Raw genomic sequence first — 15,027 nt, 5'->3', positions numbered from 1 at the left:
TAGAATCAGTTTTGATAGATCGAGAGGGGGTGGCTATATTCTTTGGTGCCGTAGCCACACAGCACGAGGCGACTAAGGGATAACAAGGTTCCACTACCACCTTGAGAAGCCGACCGACGGCGGGATAACCATCTAACCACTGGCTTTGAAACACACAGGCCGAAGACGGGCAGCAGCATCTTAGGTGCGACAAAGCCAGCCCTGCGGTCACCAACCCGCCTGCCCAGCGTGGTGACTATGGGCAACACACATGAGTTCACGCATTTTTGGCGCGAACTTGTGGAGGCCTATGTCCAGCAGTGGACTGCAATAGGCTGGAATGATGATGATGATGGATGATTTAATAGATCATAAGCACACAACACAAAACTTAGTGGTTTTCTGCTGTTTGTAAATTATATAGACACACTAGCAATACCCGTGCGAATAATTCGCACTAAATAAGTTTAAAAAAAAATACCGACCGTCAATCATGTTGACGTTGTTTATATTTATATATATTATTTTAATAATTAATTAATTAACAAAATCAAAAGCAATTATATTTTTTATTTTTATTTTTGGATGCCAGTAGAACAAGCAATTATGTATAAAATGATATATACTTTATGTGGAGTGATTGTGAGGTTTTTTCTAAAAAGGGAGGCAAACATCTTAGCCTATTAATATATATGATTTATAAAATGAGTTTATGAATATCTAAAGAAAAAACAATATATATATGATAATATAAAGAAAAAAATAAACTAGCCTACATTTTTTATATTTATTGCCACCCCAATGTCAAGAAAATTATTAAATATGTTACTCTAGTAAATGTACATATGCTATTTTCTTACGCTTCATTTATTTCATTTTGAGATTCACTAAACATTTTCTTCAAATATGTGACACTTTCTATAGATATACTCGTGCGTGACATTGATTATATCGCTAATTGTGTAAATTGCAACAAGTCTCAGGTCATCTGCATCGTGCTTCAGACGTTCTACATACTGCAGTACCGCTACAAATTATCACAATTTTCTTCAACTTTGTCAATTCAAAAACTAATGATGTTGCCTTTAGTTATATTCACCATTTTGAATCCGGTGTTCGATCAGAACACATATTCCGCGCAGAATCCGTAAATGTCTAAATAGTTCAAAAATGAAATTAAGAACAGTATTTTTTGTGTTATTTGTGTGTTTTTGTAAAGTTAATATTAATGCTTTAAATTTACCCGGACCTAAAGTGTACGTTGTAACGCCATCGACGCGATTGTTACGAAACGATGAAAATAAAATAACACCCTTTTACTACCATAAATGGCTGAAAAGAATGGATACGGTAGAAAATATAACCACTACTACGACACCTGCGACAACAGTGAAAACACCCGATTTAATATTCGCAGAGTTCGAATCAGACGGCAATATGCAAAAATCAATCAGAAAATTATTAGAAAAAGAAAGAATAACAAAATCAACAACTATGAGCCCTATATACGTTCCTGAACTAGAGGAAAATAAAGTTACTCGTATTGTGAATTATGGTTTACCAATAAATCTAAGCAATCGTGATAAAGAAAGTGAAGAACAAGCACCAGTGTTTAAATCTTCTACCACCATGTTACCACCAATGCAAGTAACTAAAAAAACTACCACAACGACGACTACCGAAGATAATCCGATTAATATTGAAAATATATGGCATATTATTGATGACGAAAAGATGAATCAGTACTCCAGGACACAGCAGGCAGTACAAGATAAATCAAAAGAAAAAAATGTAAGGTATGATGATCAAAATAAAGAAAATGCAGAACAATTGCAAATTAAAGAAAACGAAGAACAAAATGGTGAAGAAATGATAGACGAAAATTTTGCTTTACCGGGGTAATAATTATTTATGAATTAATCATTATGATAACTTGTATTTACTTTTATATTAATGCTAAAGTGTCTTTTTTTATTTTGTAGTTTTGCCACAAAGCCAGTTAGTGGAGCTGAAAATGAATCAAGAGCTATACGAACTGAACCGAACATAAGATTCCCTTACGTAAATCTTCAGCCCTTTCAGATAAAATCACCAAAAAAGCCGTTGCAAAGTAACAATCTTTTAACAAGTTTGGATCAATTTTCTGATTTAAAATATCCAACGAGAGGAGAAGTTCAAGATATTGACTCTAATAGTCAACTTATTGATCGTTATAATCCAGCTCAACCATACTTACCACAGCAAAAATATGGTAAAAACTTGTCAAAGCAGTCAAGTGGTAGTTTCTCATCACAGAAAGCAACTGCCAATTTAGTTCCACCACCGCCACCTCCACCACCAAAAGCTGGTGACGATTTTCCTTCTCCTCCGAATTATGATTCGTTTCCTCCATATGCGCCATCTGGTCCAAGTTTTAGTCAAGTACCTGCACCGCCTCCTTCATTAGCGTCATCTGATACAATCAGTTCACAAGTATTAGGACTATCTAGTGATTCGATAAATTCTGATTCAAGTGACGGTGAGGAAAAACCAATAATGGATTTAGGATACCGTTACAAGCCCCCATCAGATGCAGGAGATACTGCCAACATTCCTATGACAGACATGGGTTATCAATATAAGCTACCTTCACCTGCTACGCCACAATTTTTTCCTACTCTCCAACCACCAGCAAAACCTTTCGCAGGTTATTCATATAATAAGCCTAGTATGACTGCTGATATCTCTCCTCCGATTGAAACTGACCCTGACCCTGAAGTCCAAGGATATCATTACCAGAAACCTAAGCCTTCAAATCCACCAACTAACCATATGCCACAAATTTACAAATCACCGGCTGCATATGGTTCCGACGATTTGACACATAGTGATCACAATTCTGATTATCCTGAACTAATATTTAATAAACCACACGATGATAAGAAAGGAGATGATCATATGAACGACCACGACATAGGAATGATGCCACCGTCACCACCATCGGATGTGAAGCCACATATGTATGAACCGCCTACGAATGATCATGGTTTTCCGATCGATTTTCCAACTGATCTAAAATTTCATCATGACTTTGATGACCATGACCACGACCACGACCATGATCACTATCATTATCACCATCCTACTACAACGACGACCGAAACGCCCCGTGTCAACAGATTCAGTTACTACTATTTAGGAAAAAAATTGTATTATTTGCCTTTATATTTTAGTGTCTACTTTATAGTCTACGTTGGGGCATTAATTATCAAAGCTATTTTGCGTCATAAAATTGTATATCCAAATAGTTGGAGGCCAAATACTACAACAGCAACCTTTTTTTCAAAAAGATCCGTCGATGAATTTATGTCAAATGATAACCTGCACGAACTTACGAAAAAAGTTACGCACGCTATTGCAACGGCTGCAGAAAAATACATGATTGGTAAAACTAAAACAAAATAAATATATGTATTTATTACGTTTTCATTACGTTTAATGTATGTATATAGGAATTTTGTATTAAGTAGTATGATGGTGATAAAATGTTGGGAACTGGACATATTTAAACAATTGCTCAAGTTTATATAATGTATAATTTTAAATATTTGTTCATTATCACAACATTGTAGATTTAATAAATGTTTTATGATAATTTTATTACTTACGTCCGTTTTATTTCTAACCTAGATACAAACAAAAGATAAATTATGTACTATTTTCTTAAAAAAACTATCTTTACTTGACGTGTTTAAAAATCACTACAATACAGTCACTCTCTGGTGAATTAAATATACATTTTTTATTTTTTTATTCCTATTATAAAGTCATTTTATTTTATAAAATAAACCCTTTTGAACATTGCATATGTATTAAGGTTTTAGTCAATATAACTTACATGTACTAGATTACTATAATTTTAGATATTAATATTAGAAATATGTAAAAATCACATTAACTTCAAGTGAGTTTTATTTGTTCAACCTTATTTTTTTGCACATTTATGTATTCCTAGACGTTATAATCTCTTCTAAAGGAATTATACTAAATTGTTTGTGTTGACTCGAATCATCCAAGACTCTAACTACATAGTTTTCGGTCTTCAGTGCCCATTAAACAGTGCTGTTATAAATAAAATATTCAAAATATCTCTAAAGTAGGAGTAGGTACAGAATTGTAATTGTTACAATTATTTTGTAGGCTGATCAATCCATGATGATATGTTTCTACATTGTTTATTAAAAAAAATGCTATCCAATTCAATTAGTTTATAATATCGGACAACAAATTGTGATTAAAATGTAATGTAATATTATGTAAGTTCAAAAGTTTTTATTTTCCAAGCGTCGACGCATCGGGGGACCGAATTGAATATACTAAAGCCAAAGCCCACCTTCGAAATCTAAAAATAACCCTAACATATTATATTTAAAGTCATGGTTACTTTACCATATACTTTCAATATAATTGAAGTAAGTATACACGGTACCAAAATTCAACTTTTTAACAAGAAAAGAGCTGATGATCTTTAAACGGCTGAACAGATTTTCATCAAACATGGCTAAGAATACTCGGGATAAAATTATCTATGACACAAAAAAAAAACTAAACGAATATTGGTTCATCCGTTTGGGAGCTATGATACCACAGACAAATACACAGATAGACACGTTAAACTTATAACAACCCTATTGTATTGCATCGGGGGTAAAAATAATAGCTTCGAGTAAGGATCGGTGTCATAATTGAGTAAGATGGATGATTTATTGGAACGAAGTTCCTTACGGCAGGCTTGACATTTGGCTGGGCGACCGAACTGAAAAAAATGTGATACTGAAACCGTAAGAAAAATATATAACGGAAGTGACGTAATATCAGTCACACGACTGTATAATATGACGTTTGTAAAACTAAAATATTACAAGTAAACTTTTTTTAAATTATTTATGTAATGTCGACAAAAAAAAAATAAAGACGTATGTTTTTTTGTTTCACTTAATAGTTTGAATTATTATTATTTTGTTTGATTTATTTTATTTTACGGTATTTATTATTTTCTAAAATAACAAATACTGTAATTAAAAACCAATCAACAAAAAAAAAAAAAAAAAAAAATCAAGAACTAGAAAATATTTATAAAATTCAACATTTTTTTTTCAAATTGTATTGCTATTGTACTATCCGAAGGAACTTCGTTCATACCTGGTGTCCCATGACACCACATAATTTATATTTTTAAATTTTTGATAAATACCCGTACGAGATGTGTATTGTTGCGGTCTTTTTGTTTCCAGCCAAATCATGAAATTTATTAAATTGTCCTTTGGTGTTTGATAACGATCATAGTAAAGTAACGAGAAAATGAACTGTAGTCTTATTTTTAACCGACTTCCAAAAAAGGAAGAGGTTCTCAATTCGATTGTATTTTTTTGTATGTTACTTCAGAACTTTTGACTAGATGGACCGATTTCGACAAATTTTTTTTAAAATCTTCTCACGCTTCTCCACGCAGAAAATATAAGCAAGTTTATCTTTAGAAGTAAATTAGGAAGGAGATATTTCATACTAAAGTATAACAAGTATCCTGATACAACGTACTTAAGAGGATAAACGAACGAAATCAATCAAGCTTAAAAGCATCCGTGTCGATACAGTTTAGTTGAAATTGTAACTTAGAATTCTAAATAAACCTGTTGACAAGCGACACAGATCTTAGATCATTGATATCCATATATTATAGGTGTTTATATCCTTATAGACATGTGTTTAGATTAAACTGTACATCTAAACCATCTACATATACCTATACCACTTCCTCTGCCCAAAAGTTGCCTGGAAGAGATCGCTCATTAGCGATAAGGCTGCCTTTTGTACTTATCTCCTGTTTTTATTTTTGTAATTTTGCTCATTCTTGGTGTACAATAAAGAATTTTTATTATTATTATTGCTATTATTATTATATCCATGACTACTAGAGTACTACTTTTTAATTTGCTCGTATGACAGACTTTTATCGAGTAGCGAGTACGATCGCTCCTCTCATTACTAGGAGTTCTTAAAATCAGACAGCTATTTCCTGAATTAATTACTTTCAAACAATATCTATATAACATCAATTCTGACCACCATGGGTAGATTGGTAGAGATCTCTTATATCGATAAGTTCGCCCTTGCCAACTTTCTTTGTAAATATGATTATTACTTGTTTCATTTTTTAAGTGCAATAAAGATCTACTGTATGACAGTATGAATGGTAGATTTATGAATTTCACGTTTAAGCAGTTGTGTGTGTTTGTTATTATAGAATGGTAATCTCAACAGGAAGAACTTGATCTTTGATCTTAATCTATAATCGGTCAAAATATTACAAACAACGTAATAAATATAAATATCTTTTAACATTCACACACGGTGGTCGTCTTTTACTAAGGTAAGCAGCTTAATGCTTGTGTTAAAGGTAACAGCCAACTGCTAAAGCTAATTTTCATTTTGATAAAATATACATGGAAATAATACATGTAATATATATATTAAAGCAAATATTAGACCTAAACTCAGGCTGGAATCGAAACCGCAACCCGCGGAACAAACAGCAGGGCCACTACAAACTGGTTGTCAAAATAATGTTTGCTAAACAGGGCATTACACCTCGGGACACCGAGGTCGCTCCAGGAAGTCGTTGGCAACGTGAAGGGTCTGCTAGGCTTCCTTAACGAGCTAGGCTGGCACGAATAGTGTCCACAGCCAGTCACGCAAAATAGGCGCATAAAGATGTCGAGTTGCGGAAAACAGCCCGTGCCTAACAACAACAACAACGTCTGCTAAAAACGATATTGATTATAGTGGCAATAATTACCGATAAACCGACCTCATCATACTTCTGCATTTTTGGATGGGGGTGATAAAAATATTTTATAGGTTGTACCAATTACAATATAAACTTTCTTTTTTAAGAATCATTTATCATCGTCGCTACAATTCTACAAATTTAATTAACACTTCACATACGAACAACATGCGCTCGACCTGTTGACAGAAGTAATAACTTAGTCTCTCCTATGCGCGGTTAACTGAGTCGTACCATGCTGAAAAGAGTAGTCTACTGTTCATCTTCGATCGATGCACATCAACCTTTAAATTGTATCAAAGTCATGAAGTGATATAACGTATACATGAGGTTCACATAAAGATTTTGTGAAAACTAGTGAAAGGAAGAATTAAATAAAAATTGTTATAATGGTAAAGGGTATAATCGCGATTTCTTTTCACGGGTTTATAGTAGCGGCCGCGGTAGCTCTCGCGATGTGGGCGGCGGGCGTGAACGCTGGCGCAGCGCGCTATGATACTGCTACTCCCTACACTCCACCTTCTTCAAAATACAAATACATACCCCTACAGTGAGTATTTAAATTTACCTGTTTATTACACATTTTATAAGAAAACATCAATACTTTCATATAGTATTTAATGTTTTAAGGATTTTATTGTAAAAAATTATTATCGTATGTACTACTGTACATACGATAATAATTTTTTCCTTCTATACTGTTTTTTTTTTTATACTTATTGTTGTAAATTATGTTTATATACATAATATATAGTTATTTATGTAAAATTAAGAAAATGCGGACATTTTTAATCTGTTAGCAAAGAAAATAATGGTGAAACAGTCATAATAAGAATATATCTACATGGATTCTTCTGCATATAACCGACTTCAAATAAAGGAGGAGGTTCTGATTTCAACTCATATATGTTACCCCAGAACTTTTGACTGAGTGGACTAATTTCGATGATTTTTTTTAATCGAAAGTTTGTCCGTATTATCTGGTCCCATTCAAAGTTAATTGAGATCTAACTCGTAGTTTTGAGTTATTGCTAATAATGCGTATTTAATTGACTATTTTTTGTCGAGATAATTTTTACTGGGTGGACCAATTTCGATAATTCTTTTTTCACGTGTCATTTGGTTTCATTTAAATTTGATCGAGATCTATCTAGGCTAGTGCTTTTTGAGTTATCTCTAATAATGCGAAATTACTTCACATGTTTTCGTTTACCTACGTTGTTATTACATGTAACTGAAGTCGGAAACACAATTATTTGATATAATAATTGACAAATATCACAAAAATTTAATAAGGATAAATATAACTAGACTATAATAAGTTTTTTAACTTATGTAACGAATATTGTAAAACTTTGTAAGAGTAAGGAATGCCAAAGTTTTACAATAGTTTTCGTTTTACGTTAAAATTTCTCGATTTGACGTCGTGTACTTTTTTCCTTATTGAATCGACCCGAAAATAGAATTTCAGAGTTCCGTATATATTTTTATGGTTTTATCTACTTTTTATTCTTTTAGAAGTCGAATTAAGAATGTTATAGCTTAGAGAATTAGATCGGAACTCTGTACTAAAGAAGTCGAAGGAAAAATCTATCTAATAGGATTTCAGTTATAATTTTAACATGTTATTTATAACAATATTAACATTTATAAAAAGTTCCAGTTACACAAACGAAGAATCACTTGCATCGACCGACGAATCTGAAGAAAGCGGCTGGGGTTCAAGGATGCCGATTTCAGAAATTATCCTCACAGTTTTTCGAACCGCTCTCGATGTTGTTAGAAAAGTTAATAAGAACCGATCCAGTATACCGCTGCTTTCTCCAAAGGCGAATAGTACCGCAGTCCAGGTTTGAAAACTATCATAATAAACTTGATCAGAATTTGAACTTATAAAGCGAATCTTCCTTTAAGTACTAATATTGATTAAACTGCTGGGGCACTGCTGTCTGTATATACTGTATTAAATTGTTTTATATATAAGACCTGCATTGCCTTATTGCAAGGCAAAATTTTCGTGTCTCTTGAAGAACTGTTCTAGCGAAAAACACCAACCATACTTCTTATTTATTATTTTAAGGTTCTTATTTTAATTTTATAAAATAAATTAATATCACGTTAACAATAAAAAAAGTAACAAGATTTTTTCGATTCATTGCTTAACATTTCCTTCTAGTAAGTATAAAGTCTTAAAAAAATATGCGGAACCGCATGTAGGTCAGTTACATAAACTGGGTCAGCGTTTGATAAGTTGTAAAATCTACAATTTCATGAATTAGTGGCAAGGAAACGGTAACCGATGAACTAGGTGACCGGCTGGAGTGCTAATTGTTAACATCTCGGTGCAACGTTCTATTACAAATAAATAAATTGGTGTGTCTGTTTGTAATATTAAAATAACCGCTTTTTACTAAATATATTTGGATGTATACACGGTACACATACCAAAAAACCTTTTTTACAATTTTTATCTGTCTGTCTGTTTGCCTGTTTTTCCGGCTAATCTCTGAAACGGCTGGACCAATTTTGACGGGACTTGCACTGGTAGATAGCTGATGTAATAAGCAGTTACTTTTATTCTAGAAATTTATTTATTTTATAACTCTGCGAACTGAATAATAACTTTTTTGTTCAATTCCACGAGGAAAAAGTTGCGGGCACAGCTGTTAAAAATAAAAAAACCATTTTGACAATCTTTCGTATTTTGAATATAAACGACCTTTTATAATAAAACTAATATTAACCTACATGGTGTGTAATTTGCATAAAGTAAAAATGAATTACAATGTTTTCTTAAACAGAATTTATAACATATTTTGTCCTTTTTTACCTATAAGTTAAAAATGTTATTTTTTTTTTCTATAAAAGCAAGGAAAGTTGCTTTTTATATTTTTATTTTTCTTCAAAATGTTATTAGTAAAAGCTTCCAAAGGAGTACTAATAAAAATAAATATTTTGTATGATATAGGCTTACCCAGGCAACAAAAGGCACTAATAATGCCACGCCAAAGAAAGAAGGTATTACATGAAATGCTATAATAATAATGTTATAATTTCAGTTGCGTCGCACCAATGTTAATAACGAAACATCGCAAAACGGCCGAGGATTCGAGGATTATTACGACGAGCATCACTATCACGACCATGACCACCATGAGACTACCACCGTGAAGCCTATGAAACAGGGCAGATACGATGACCCCTGGGCTGGATACTACGACTGGATAATTAATGAGGGTTCCTTCAAATTCTGGAGCGTATTTCAAGTAAGTATAAATTAATATAGTACCTAATGTATATAATAATTATAAGCGCCACGCACTGGATTCAACTTAATACTTATTAAAATGAGAGTGGAATTAATTGAAGAGTCCGAAAACACACGACACAATTAGATTTTTTTTATCACGACAGACATTTGTATGGCCTTTACAAACTGTACTAATGATCGAACCCGCTACAGTTAGTGTTAGAGCTAGTAACTGAGGAAACTGTTTTAACCCGCCGGCATAATGATATAAAGCATAAAACAAAAAAAAAATAGGGGGTTTGAATGGAATTGAATTAATTAATTTATTTTTAAATTATGTAAGCATAATTTATCAGAAAAGATGATTCATACAGTAGACACTCACTTAATTTTTTAACATTCATATTATTATTTACTTAGTTACTTAAGCAAGACAGGAAACAAAAAAAATATTTTATTATAATAGATTATAGTTACTGTTCTGTCAAAGTGAAGGAACGTTGAACTCATGTGTCGTAACGTCATGTAATAACATAAATATTAGTTTAAAGAAAATCTTTGCCGTTCATGTTTTGTTTCTTTTTTTATGTTTTATAAAGTAAAAGCATAAAGCTAATAATAGATTGCTAGTACATATTACAATAGATTGTAATAGTGATTTTGAGACAAATTTTTGTTTATACTCGCTAGGTTTTTATGTATTTATTTAACTTAGTGGTCGTCTAGTGGTTGAAATTCGACCATAATTAATTTAAATTATAAGTTTGAGCATTATTAAGGTTCTGTTGTCAAAGACTTCTATAATAATTAACAAAAGAGTATATTTGCATTTTTGTCAAACACACGGTAGTGTATGAAATATTTTTATTGATTTAATTTATTTTATGTATAATTAAAAAAAATAGCATCTGCACTTCTTTTTTATATAAACTAGAAGTGTGCGAAATTTTCTCCTCTAACCGCGCAATTTCCGTAAAAACGGGTACCAAGTTTTTACTTCACTTGGTCGCCTGATAAAACGCTACGTTATCTTCCGGGAGCGAGTTTATCTAAGTTTACTTGATAATTTTCTTATACCTAACAAAAATAATGTTGTTTTATGACAAACTTAACTAAATAATTTTGACCTCAAATGCGTTGTTGCGCATCGTACCGAAAAATTATTAACGTCATTTATATTAGCAGCAAAAACAGTAATTCGGTTGTTGTACAGTCAAACTTAAAGTTCGGGTAGTTACATACTATGACTTTAGCATTGACATAGTTTTGATGACGATTATAATTGTCGGGCTGTAAGGAAGCATTTAGTTTGAGCAGCCTTGCACGTCCAACGTTTATGTGATTTGACGAATTTATGATTTTATTCATTTTTATTTATATTATTATCTGATTTAACTTATATTGTTCTAAAGCTTGGGATATCAGAACATATCAGAAATACGTAGTCAATGGTACCGATGTCAGCGAACGTGATATCTTTTCACGGTCATATTTTAAGTGCTTCTTCGTTTTATTTAAAAATTTCCTGATTTTTTTTATCTCTCTATACAAGTAGTGTTAAATGTGCATGTAATTGCTAATTTTAATGTAAGAAGATTATTTTAAAGTTCCTTAAAAGATCAGTCCGCGGTTTCGCATACATGCTGATTTCGTGATTATTTATGTTCAGGCTGGAATAACAATTATCGTGAATCGATCAAAATAAATCCTCACGTTATATATTTTTCATTTTTGTGATTACGAGGCATATTAAAATATTCGAATACAGTACTTGTCGCGTTAATCAAGTCACTTTAGCCTATCGCAGTCCTCTGCTAGACATAGGCCTCCACAAGTTCTTGTCAAAAAAGGCGTGGAAACATGTGAGTTGCCCATAGTCGCCTCGCTGGGTAGGTGGGTTGGTGACCGCAGAGCTGGCTTTGTCGCGCCGAAGACGCTGTTGCCCGTTTTCAGCTTATGTATTTCAAGGCAAGCAGTTTGATGGTTATCCCGCCATCGGTCCGCTTCTTAAGTTCCAAGGTGGTAGCAGAACTGTGTTGTTCCTTAGTCGCCTCGTACGGACACCCACGGGAAGAGAGGGGGTGACTATATTCTTTACTGTCGTAACTACACAGCAGGTTAATCAAGTACCAAAAAAGAAATGCACAAAATGCCAAATACGTTAAATGTATAATTTTGTGCAAATTGCTTATGAAATTAATTAATAAAAACTTTTATATCACATTATAGTTATTAATATTATTTACATGCTTAAAAAACGTCAGGTAAATCTACATTTTTAAATAACTAAGTAAATAACAGTAAGTTATGGTAGGAAAATCAACATATAATTCAAAAGTTACTCTAAGTTACATTTTAACATAAGGTACATTACAAACATAGGTAATGTGACCAATGTTGTCCAGAAATCTTAAGTTTGTCACAAAATTTGATAAACTAAGCAAATCTCTAGTTTTACGGTAGACATTTCTATTATGTCATCGGTTCTATTGAATACTACAATAAATAACTTCACCTAATGTGCCTAGGTAGAGAAAGAGGGATTTTTTTCCCTTAAGAAAAAAACTCTCGCTACTCTTTTAAAGTTTAATATCAATCGAACGTTGTTTAGAAAGTCCGGTCTTCCTTAAGTGCTTTATATGTAGCACACATAAGTTTAAACAAAGATTCCGAGGGACAAAACACAACACACGTAAAGCGTACGCTCGATGCGTGCAGGTCGTGGTATTGAACTCGTAGTGAGCTTGTTTTCCTCTTCTTTATATAAAAATTTAGGATAGAAAAAAAAAAAATTTGGGGTTCTGTATTATTGAAAATTGTTATTTTATAATTTTAATATTAATTTTAAATGTACCTTTGAAGCTTTCACTTATTTAATAATAATATTTTTAAGTCTTCGTAAAAAATGTTAATACTATTTTTTAAGTTCATTTCAAGGCGTAAAATATCAAAGATAATAACGGTGAAATCTGAAAATATAATAGGAATTTTAAGATGAAAAAGGAATAAAAATCGATCTAGTTGACTTAAAAGACTTATATTACTCTACTTTACCCTATTTATACTACTACTAAAAATATTTTTTTTTTATAAATACATCACATAGTGAGGACAAAAAGAAACACTAAATCTTAAAAAACATAGTACTTTGAATATTTTTATTAGTATTATTTGCAATAATATGAATCAAACCGACTCTGCGTCACAGAATCTGTCAAGTTCATGTCTCTAGGTCAAATACCTTTACGGTATAAATTAATAACAATTACATAAGCTTGATTGAATAGTTAATTATTTACACGGAGTATTAGTTGAATTTGTAATTGCTTTAAGATTAATATCATTTCAAAATGTATGTGTAAAAAACAGAGGTAATAATATTTTTAAGTGTTGTAATTGTAAGCATTTATTGTATTGCTTTATGTTTCAGCTCTTCACCGTCGCACTGCTTCTCTACGCGTGTCTATCGGCCATCTACTATGCCAAGTTCAATCCTATTCTTCCAGACTACAGCATGGAATATGATGACTATTTCTTACAACGTACAGTAGGTAGAAGCGCCAGAAGCCTCGACAGTTCGGAAATGCCATCAGGATTAAGTTGGATAAACCCTACGACTTTCCAATTCATTTTGGATGCAATATCGAAGCATTATGAATAAGAATAACTCTACTCTACAAATATAGAATATTTTAAATAGGCCATGGTCTGTACAGGGAAACGACTATAATAGATTAATGTGATTGTACATTTTAGAAATACCTTGTTGCCCTGTATAGAAGTAGTCGAGGCTAAAGAAGATGAAGTCTTGATGAATCAAATGTTAACTTCTAATTTTCATTAAGTTAGTTATTTCCATGATGGATAAGTTATTTTTTTTGTTTTATGCCAAATATTATAAATTAGAATTTATGCTCAATTTTTAGTTCCTAGTTATTTTTTGTAACTTACAAAAAATTAAATAATAATATTTAACAGAAACAAGTATTAAAAATTATCATAACATAAATTATCCGTCTGTTTAATTTTATTATATTAATTATGTTCCTGAACCTAGCAGGATACAGTCATGTGGAACTCTAATGAGGTTCTTTTATCTTTTCCATCTTTAATCATTTTGGATTCTTATTTTTCTTTTATTCTTGTTGTTTTCTGTTTCAATATCCTTATAATATGATAATGTTTTGGCTGATACTTAAAGAGTTCTTTGATAAAAATATATCACATGTACAGTTTGTAAATTTAATAAAAAAAATTAAATTTGAATAAAGTCCAAATTTTAGGTATTATAGAAAATTTAAAAAATTTGAATTATAGAAATTAATTTGTGTATTTTTTAATGTATCATATTTATAATATTCTCAAGCACGGAATAGGACACGGTAATTCAAAATTTGCGTTAGAATCGTTCACATGAGTTGTTGTTAGGGGCCGTGTCCAGGGTTCGATGGCCGGTCGAGCGGCTAGGATACTCACAGGATGTCGCTAATACTGCCTTCGAGACGACTCTTGTTTTTAACTCCGATGTAAAATTAAATTTAACTTTCTTATACGTAAAGACTTTTTATATATAGCAACCGCTCTGGTGTAGTGGAGGTGCGTGTAGTCGCCCAAACATCGACGGGTTGCGGGTTTGATTACCGCTCGGGATGGTTATTTGTGTTTGTACAAATATTTCTTTTCGGTTTGGGTGTTTGTCCTTGTGGGTCTCTTCACCGTCCCTTGGAGAGCACGCAAAGCCGTCGGTCCCTGTTGTTATGATAAATATCTGATAGCGATTGTTACTCATAGTAGGGAACATATCCGCCAACCCACAGTGGAGCAGCGTAGGGTGTGCAGCGTGTTATAGCTATTTAGCTATTTATCCAGTTGTAGGCTATTTGACGGATGACAATTTGCAACATATAAAAGTTTAAAAACCCTATTCTACCGTTTGCTGTTAAAGTTTAAACATAACTTATTTGCTAGATAA

General features: G+C 32.3%; 2 protein-coding genes across 2 annotated transcripts; both read left to right on the top strand.

The window, feature by feature from the left end:
* Window positions 1-1,062: 1,062 nt before the first annotated feature.
* LOC123653893 (arp2/3 complex-activating protein rickA) lies at window positions 1,063-3,423 on the top strand. The gene is made up of 2 exons (XM_045589874.1): window positions 1,063-1,877; window positions 1,962-3,423. Exons 1-2 carry the CDS (start codon window positions 1,150-1,152, stop codon window positions 3,421-3,423), a joined length of 2,190 nt encoding a protein of 729 aa, XP_045445830.1. The 5' UTR covers window positions 1,063-1,149.
* A 3,771-nt stretch (window positions 3,424-7,194) lies between these two features.
* LOC123653367 lies at window positions 7,195-13,716 on the top strand. Its single transcript, XM_045589366.1, has 4 exons — window positions 7,195-7,355; window positions 8,463-8,655; window positions 9,865-10,071; window positions 13,486-13,716. Exons 1-4 carry the CDS (start codon window positions 7,195-7,197, stop codon window positions 13,714-13,716), a joined length of 792 nt encoding a protein of 263 aa, XP_045445322.1.
* Window positions 13,717-15,027: the final 1,311 nt, after the last annotated feature.

This window comes from Melitaea cinxia, chromosome 1, assembly GCF_905220565.1.
Source record: "Melitaea cinxia chromosome 1, ilMelCinx1.1, whole genome shotgun sequence".
NCBI lineage: Eukaryota > Metazoa > Arthropoda > Insecta > Lepidoptera > Nymphalidae > Melitaea > Melitaea cinxia.
This window is presented reverse-complemented; position numbering and strand designations above follow the sequence as displayed.

Coding starts and splice junctions, on each gene's coding strand:
- LOC123653893 (XM_045589874.1), top strand. CDS start 1,150: ATGAAATTAAGAACAGTATTTTTTGTGTTATTTGTGTGTTTTTGTAAA. Junction 1,878..1,961: donor GAAAATTTTGCTTTACCGGG/GTAATAATTATT, acceptor TTTATTTTGTAG/TTTTGCCACAAAGCCAGTTA.
- LOC123653367 (XM_045589366.1), top strand. CDS start 7,195: ATGGTAAAGGGTATAATCGCGATTTCTTTTCACGGGTTTATAGTAGCG. Junction 7,356..8,462: donor TACAAATACATACCCCTACA/GTGAGTATTTAA, acceptor ATTTATAAAAAG/TTCCAGTTACACAAACGAAG. Junction 10,072..13,485: donor AATTCTGGAGCGTATTTCAA/GTAAGTATAAAT, acceptor TTTATGTTTCAG/CTCTTCACCGTCGCACTGCT.